This window comes from Neolamprologus multifasciatus, chromosome 14 (assembly GCF_963576455.1).
Source record: "Neolamprologus multifasciatus chromosome 14, fNeoMul1.2, whole genome shotgun sequence".
NCBI classification, from domain to species: Eukaryota; Metazoa; Chordata; class Actinopteri; order Cichliformes; family Cichlidae; genus Neolamprologus; species Neolamprologus multifasciatus.
Genome location: NC_140452.1, coordinates 857,798 through 865,297, shown reverse-complemented (window position 1 = coordinate 865,297; position 7,500 = coordinate 857,798). Strand labels below are relative to the sequence as shown.

General features: G+C 49.5%; 1 protein-coding gene and 1 long non-coding RNA gene across 2 annotated transcripts in view; one reads left to right on the top strand and one right to left on the bottom strand.

Annotated features, from left to right (window-relative positions):
• LOC146502837 (uncharacterized) overlaps window positions 1-7,500 on the top strand; it is a 144,737-nt gene that overhangs the window by 107,085 nt on the left and 30,152 nt on the right. The window lies entirely within an intron of this gene.
• mmp23bb (matrix metallopeptidase 23bb) overlaps window positions 1-7,500 on the bottom strand; it is a 10,111-nt gene that overhangs the window by 2,028 nt on the left and 583 nt on the right. Inside the window, exons 1-8 of the mRNA XM_085131604.1 lie at window positions 6,347-7,500; window positions 4,237-4,349; window positions 3,285-3,424; window positions 2,543-2,710; window positions 1,868-2,032; window positions 1,610-1,720; window positions 1,411-1,537; window positions 1-448 (exon numbers count right to left, since the gene is read on the bottom strand). The exon at window positions 1-448 is cut by the window's left edge and continues 2,028 nt beyond it; the exon at window positions 6,347-7,500 is cut by the window's right edge and continues 583 nt beyond it. Coding sequence (XP_084987730.1) covers window positions 256-448; window positions 1,411-1,537; window positions 1,610-1,720; window positions 1,868-2,032; window positions 2,543-2,710; window positions 3,285-3,424; window positions 4,237-4,349; window positions 6,347-6,394 — 1,065 coding nt within the window. The 5' untranslated portion in view covers window positions 6,395-7,500 and the 3' untranslated portion in view covers window positions 1-255. The remainder of the gene's footprint in view (window positions 449-1,410; window positions 1,538-1,609; window positions 1,721-1,867; window positions 2,033-2,542; window positions 2,711-3,284; window positions 3,425-4,236; window positions 4,350-6,346) is intronic.

The window sequence follows — 7,500 nt, the reverse complement described above, 5'->3', positions numbered from 1 at the left end:
CCGCTGCAACTAAAGTGGGCGGGGTCAAACGCCACAGTTCCTACGGGCTAAAGAAATATTCTCACGTAGATGAGCAGCAGGCTGCTTATCACCAAAACGCCATCCAGTCGGCTCAGTCACCACTTTACACATTGTGATGTCACGAGGACGCCGTGACATCACAGAGCTGCCAATGGTTCGTTGTTCTTTAATGTTTAAAGTCCCTTGAAGTCAGGACGCCATGCTTCCTGTCAGGTCACTTCCTGTCTGTCGTCTTCAGCTGTTGGACGTCTGCTCCGGCTTCAGTCTGATAGCCCAGGAGTTTGCAGAGACGATGTCGCCGCGGCGATGGACGCGGCAGGTGTAAACGCCTTCGTTGAACTCGTTGGCGACGATGCGCAAGTCTCGGTCCTTCATGACGATGTACCCTGGAATGGATGACAGGATCTGCTCGCCATCTTTGTACCAGCTGCAGGAAAACCACAGACAGCACAGACCTTTAAGCTTTCAGCTCCGCCCACAATCATCCAAACAGCTGTACAGAAAATGACCACAAGCCCCGCTCGTTAACTGGGACTCGTCCTGGCTCCTTGACGAGCTGTGTCGATGACCAGCGACGCCTCAGCGTTAGCATTAGAAACTCTGTTACATGTTCAGTTTCTTTGCCAGATGTTAACACAAGATCTAGAGCACAGGTGTCGAACTCCAGGCCTCGAGGGCCGGTGTCCTGCAGGTTTCAGATGTTTCCATGATCCAACACAGCTGATTTAAATAACTAAATGACCTCCTCAACATGTCTTTAAGGTCGTGTCCAAATTCATGGGCTGCATCCTCCTGAGGACGCATTTGTAGACCGATTCCGTCACAGCGACGCGCCGAAGGCTGTCCAAATTTGTAGACTCCTCCGAATGCAGCTGACAAATGCGTCCTTCTTTCCCCGAATTTGAAGGATGGGTCGGGTGTGTCCTTCTTGGCCCACCATATCCCAGAATTCATAGCACGGCCCAGCCAAGCTCCAGTTTCCGGCAATGGCGGCCGCTACTAAGTTTTAAAATTACTCTTACTAATCTTTCTGGGTCACAAAATAAACTTTAAACATATTTTCAGGCGAGAATGTGGGTTTGTCTGATTTAAAGGCTAAATTAACTCCTCAACATGTCTTGAAGTTCTCCAGAGGCTGGTAATGAACTGATCACTTGATTCAGGTGTGTTGACCCAGGGTGAGGTCTAAAACCTGCAGGACACCGGCCCTCGAGGCCTGGAGTTCGACACCCCTGATCTAGAGTGTGATTAAAGTGGTGGGTGGGGTCTTTTACAGAGAAGCCAGTTGAGTCTACTAACAGATTAAACGCCATGTTGAGTCATTCTCAGCATCTACATGGACGTTAAAATCACCCACAACAATGATGACGTCATCAGTGATGAGCTGACCTGATTTTGGGGGGGGAGCGGGTGCTCTTGGTCCCACAGCGGAAACCCACCACCTTTCCCCGAGGAACCATCTTGATCTTCGTGTTGGCTGCCGGCGGTGTTGCCGTAGTGACCACCTCCAGAGGCTCTGCAGTGGGAAGAGGACAGGGCAATGAGCGTCACGTGGGCTTCTGTGAGGTCAGAGGTCAGAGGGGCTCACCGTAGCAGAAATCACAGCGCTGAGGACAGTTCTTCTTCATGAACGTCTTCCTTCGCTCGCAGAAGCCGAGCCGAGCCCACGGGTCGCAGACGCGCTTCTTATCCAGACAACCTGCAGAGCGGCAGACACAACAAACACACGTCACATGATGCAGCGGCGTGTTTCCGCCTGCATCATGTTTATTTCTGATCGTCAGAGCAGTTTCCCCTCAGTCCACTGAAGCAGGAAGAGCTCGTTGCCAGCGGCGCTGGGGTTTACCGTAGAGTCTCTGGATGCCCCACACGTCGTCCTGGGCGATGTTCCTCTGTCCGGTGTAGGTGGCGTTGGGATGCATCAGAGCCTGAGGGTCTCTGGAGTGCCACAAACCCAGAGCGTGGCCGATCTCGTGCGCCGCCACCTGGACCAGGTCGTTCAGCCAGACTCCTGCAGGAGGAGAATTTTACATCCAATCATCATCATCCTCAGAGCGCCGGCTGCAGGATGGCGTGTTCTCAGAGGAGCATCACTCCTGCTGCAGCCTCCTACAAACAGACCACGCCCACCACACTCGCAGCCTGTGGACTGCTGCCCTCAGCAGGCTTCCAGAAGCTGATCACAAAGATCTCTGAGGTTTCTGCTGTGCTCTTCCTGTTTCATGTTCAGGAGTTTAGATTCTGATCGTTTAAGAAGCATTGAGGAATAAATCCTGTCACGATGTTTATAATCTGCTGTTTATAACACACACGTTATAAACTCCAGTGTTTTTCTCCCATTAGAGACACAAATTCAGACAGAAAAACGAACAAACTCTTGAGCTGAAGCTTCCCTTCAGAACCTTAAACTTCCGACTTTCAAAAAGTGAGGAACCCCTAAAACTACATTTGTGCTGTTTCTCTCAGAGTACGGTGGCCTTCTAGGACACTAAACACACAGAACCATCCTACGTGCTCCAACCTTGTTTCCAGCTGAAGCGGGACTTCCCGAGGATCCAGAACTCGTGGTTGTCAAAGTGAATTTCTCCCCGTGGTGGCAGGAAGGCGTGCGCCAGCTCGCCGTTCAGCCCATCGAAACACGGGTGGAGAGGAGACCACCAGCAGTCCGTGTGGTTGAAGGTGTAGAAACCTGGAAATAGGGAACATCTCAGAGGACGAAAGCAGAGCTCCTCATCCTGAGACGTGTTCGACGACCTACTGAACCACCTGATTCACCAAAATAAAACCCATTTCACGCACTTCTTTAATTACCACCAGCAGCATGTAGCTGCAGCCTTCACCAGCAGGGGGCAGAGTTTTACTCGTACCGCCGCTTCGTCCAGAACCGTCAGCTTGTCCAGCCCACTAGTAAAGGTTCAGCTGACTCACTACGCCATCTTGTGGCACAAACTGGTATAACATGAAACGACAGCCTGTCTCCATTTTAATATCAGCTGATAGCTGTTCAACACAACGTCGATGCTGCCTCTCCACCTTCTGTTGATGCTTTGGTTGGTTTTTCTAAGGTTTGAATCACTTTGAACACAGGCAGCTACAATTACGAGGCAGTTTTTTAATGATATGGACGAATCTTGTGTTAAAATAAAGTAGCTGTGACCTGTTTAGTGCCAGGGTTAGGGCTCTTAAGCAGAAGTTGGCCCTTTTCAAAGGTGCGTGTTAACCTGACCCTGCGGGTCGACGGCAAGTTAAGCGTTCAGTCCTACCGATGGTGATGTCAGCGGTGGCGTTGCCGTCAGTAACCTCGGTGAAGGTCAGCGGAGACACGTCGCTCCACTTTGTGAAGGCGATGCCGATGGCCTTCCTGGTGTCCTCCACATTCAGGGTGTTGGGGAACTTGATGATCCTGAGATGGAAGAGACAGACAGATAACTGGACTCTGATTGGTCCTCAGAGAATGATGCTCCGCCTCCTCTGATTTCAGTTGTGTGATTGGTATAGAAATACAATGGGAGGGCAATCAGTGAGGCAGGTACTCATCAGCATGGAATCAGGAAACAAACGAGCCAATCACAATGCTGCGCCATTCGCTTTCTTCATCGTCATCTATGAACGTTTTTCAGTCGTTAATAAAAAAAACTGGTTGTCAAAGAAAGGACAAAATGTTGTTTCAGCCACCCGGCTCCACCTTTACCTGCACGGAAGGAGCCAGCATGAAAATAACCACCCAAATAACTGCCTGTGACGATGAGGAGGAGGAAGGGTTGGTTTCTGCGCTGTTTATTGGTTAGACTCTCGGACACCAGAGATTATTCTCTGCCTTGTGGTTTATATTCTGCTCTTTATTTTAGGCCGAGCACGAGGCTCAGTCACTTTCTTTGTTCAGGCTCCTGCTGACATCCTGGATCATTGTAGGTATGATAGCCTCAGTATTAGCTTGAACTTCAGGCTCCAAATGTTTACCTTCATAATTAAATATTCTACACAGAATGTGCTTTAATACCAGCTGTGGCAGAGGTGCAGAGCTCCAACCGATAAACGCTGAAAGACGCAGAATTAGACGATGAAGACAGTAAATCATTGACTTACACATGATCTTAGAGGACGATTGGAGAAACAGCATTTTGAAGTTCCTGACCTTGTAAAAGCACACGTGATGACCTCAGAGCTTCACTGGATGAATTACAGGATGTTACTAAGCTACAGGTGTTTCTCTACCTGTACGTGATGTTATGGTGAGTCCACTTGTGTCCTAGAGGGTTGATGGCATAGCGTTTGCTTCTTGCTGCTCGGTCCCCGAACGCCTCCATTGATCTGCTGCTGTCAGACATCTGAAACACAGCAAACATGCAGAGTTAATAACCAATCAGCTTCCTTAAAATCAGTTGCAGTGCCTCTGGCGTCCAGCAGAGGCAGCAGTGAGTCCGTCCCCATAGACTTTCAAACTTTACAGCAGAATTAAACACGTTTACAGCCTGATACACAAACTGTCTGGTCTCCGTGGATACGCGACGTCTGGACCGTGTTTGTGCTGTTGGGGCCTTTGTGATGACATCATCTGCTGTGAGGTCACCGTACTAACAGAGCGTCCACAAGGCTGAGCTCCAGGTTTAATGCGGCAAACTGGAGGATTTTGATTGTATGGTACTGGTGTCTGTGCGGACCAGCTCATGACTCGTGCTGGTTTTATCGAGCACGGCGAGCTCCATCTGCAGGTTTTCTGTTATTGATGATTTGACACCACCTGTAGTTTCAGGAGGTCATAGGTCACATGAATGACTGGTTTTACCAAAGTCAGGAGCTGATGCAGCTGCAGCGTTTTGGCCCAGCAATAACAGGAAGTCCTGACCTCTGTGATTTCCTGTGACTATTTCAAAATAAAAGCTCAAGTCTCAGCAGCTGTGAATGATACAAACAGAAACAGCAGCTCTCTAATGAAACAGGAGACTCTGGAAGGCTCTGTGCACAGATGTGGGCAGATGTGGCAGTAGGGTGATTCCATACAGATGTGAAACACTTCCTTCTTTGTCTCTTTCATGTGTGGCTTTGATGTGCTTTGATCCCCCCTCCCACGTTTCTGTCAGCCACATGTGAACTCGGCTGAACCTCCGTTGCCTCCACGTCTCACTCGTTAGAAAGTCTGCTCACACATCTGAGCGCTCAGACAGGAACGACCCCACAGGCTCCACCCACCGCCCCTTGCTATGTGGACACCACCTACAGCTTCTGCTTTGGCGCTGTTCATTCACCCGTTTATGCAGAGCGCCATCTGGTGGACAGACTGTGCAACACCAACACTCCAAGCCTGGCTGAAGGGTGTTTCTGCTGTTATCAGTGCTGACACTGACAGATCAGCTCACAGATAACATCAGCAGCCTCACGTTTGTGACACCGAACACCAAAAATTGAATATTTGATCTGTTTCTGATCTGGATCGACTGAAGGAACCAAAACTGTGATAACGACGGTGAGTTCAGACTGACAGCAGACTGCAGGTGATGCTAACACCCCTGAGTGTGACTGAGGAAACAAACCTAAGACCTGCCGGGTGTCCGTTTCACAGGAATCGTCAGACTTTGATCAGATTTCAGACAGCGTGAACGTTTCTACACTGAGTCTGAGACACGAAGCAGTAAACATTTGAATCAGCAGTGCAGGACTGTGTGAGGTCACCTCTATGCTCTGCAGCTTTTAAAGGCTCTAAATCTTCAAAACCAAAGCAGTCAGCTGTTTCATGGAAAATCATCTCAGCAAAGTCAACTTCAGATGTTTAAAGAATCCTTCCAGAAGTTTTAATGAGCACAAAGAACCACAGAGACCACGAAACATCTGCAGACGTCTTCAGAGAGCTTTGTGGAAAACAGACGACATCACAAAGAGACGCAGCGCATAAAAAGATTACAGCGCAGACACACTCTCATCACGTTTCAGTTTCCTGACTTTAAACAGAAGAAAGCTCGTAAAAACCGTTTCACAGATTTACTTCAGTGACTTCTCAGACCCAGAAACCAGCTCCACACCCACTCTCACAAAAGCTGCAAACTGGTGTTGGAGTCAGTTGCTGTCTGACCTTCAGGGTCCCTCAGCTGAGAGCCAATCACGTGACTCCAATCACGTGTTCTTTTAGTTTGATGTGTGAGTAAAAAACGCTCAGATTCAGTTTAGAGAGAAAGAAAAGCGCAAAATCATCTGAACTGAGAAACTTCATCATTTCTAAGTCTGAGCGAATAAGCGCCGCTCCGGGGTGAGGAGGAGGAGGGTTACGATCTGACCTCGGGCTCGCTGCGCGCTCTTTGTTCTCTCCCAGTTTGTCGGTCCCGACACTGACCTTCATCATCACCATCACCATCATCATCATCAGCTGAACGGGGTCCATGGCGAGTCTCGGACCGCGTGCCCGTCAATCAATCAGTCAAACAATCGATCGGTGAGCGCGTGCGTCATCCCACGGAGTTTCCAGGCGCGCAGATTTACGCACGCACGCTCCGCGGAGCTGAAAGTCGCGCGAGCTCCACTTCAGGCAGAAATCAAAAAGCGGGAAAGATCCGAACCCCGGAGACCCCGACCCGCTCCGTGCGCGTGCTCAGCGTGGTCCGGGACCCGTGGGAGGAACGCGCTCCGCTGGGGAACAAACTGAGTGAAGTTCCCGGAGTGTCCGCTCGCTGCTGCAGCGGGGCTGGTCCGGAGGGGCGGGGTCAGGTGAGGAGACCAGTTTAACCCTTTCCCACCGGAACCACAGTTCTGTTTCAGCCCTGAGCTCACTCAGCGGATAAACAAACCCAGACCCGCTCCGGTGCTTCCCTCTTGGGCCTCGAGGGCTGCAGGTTGGGCCACCCTGAGGTGTTTCCCAGCAGCAGCGGTCGCAGCAGTTGTTTCGTCTCTGCTAAGAACATCTGTCCAAACACTAACAGCTTCCTGTGAGGGAGAAAACAGCAAAAACCAAAAATCGTTTGCAAACTGAGAAATACTAACAAAACAGACCTGTGGACCTACAAATACACACATCAACAACTCCTTACAAATACTGCACACACACACACAAAGGTCCTGTGATTGGACAGATTGGACTCGCTGCAGGTTTCTATCTGTTTATGACTTTACAGAAATAATTAAGAGAAAAAACGTGATGTGGGAAGATTCAGAAGAGATCAAACTCAACGACGTGTGGAGTCCCCCAAGGCTCCGTCATCGGTCCTCTGATGCTGATCGGCTTTATTGATGTGCTTCATCTTTTGATCGGCCTTACATGCTTTCAGTTTGGGGTTGAGGAGCATCCACAGTTAAACTTATTCACACAGCAGCGACGAAAACATCACGTTTTCTGTTGAGACTCTGACTGTGGTTGTGACCTTTTTCACACCCACAGTCATTAATATTAAAGTATTGATTAATGCGGCTGAAACAACAGAAAGACAAAGCCCTGCTGATGGATTAATTCTGGATGTCTTATTGCCTAAATTAATCTGGGAGGGGTGAATTAAT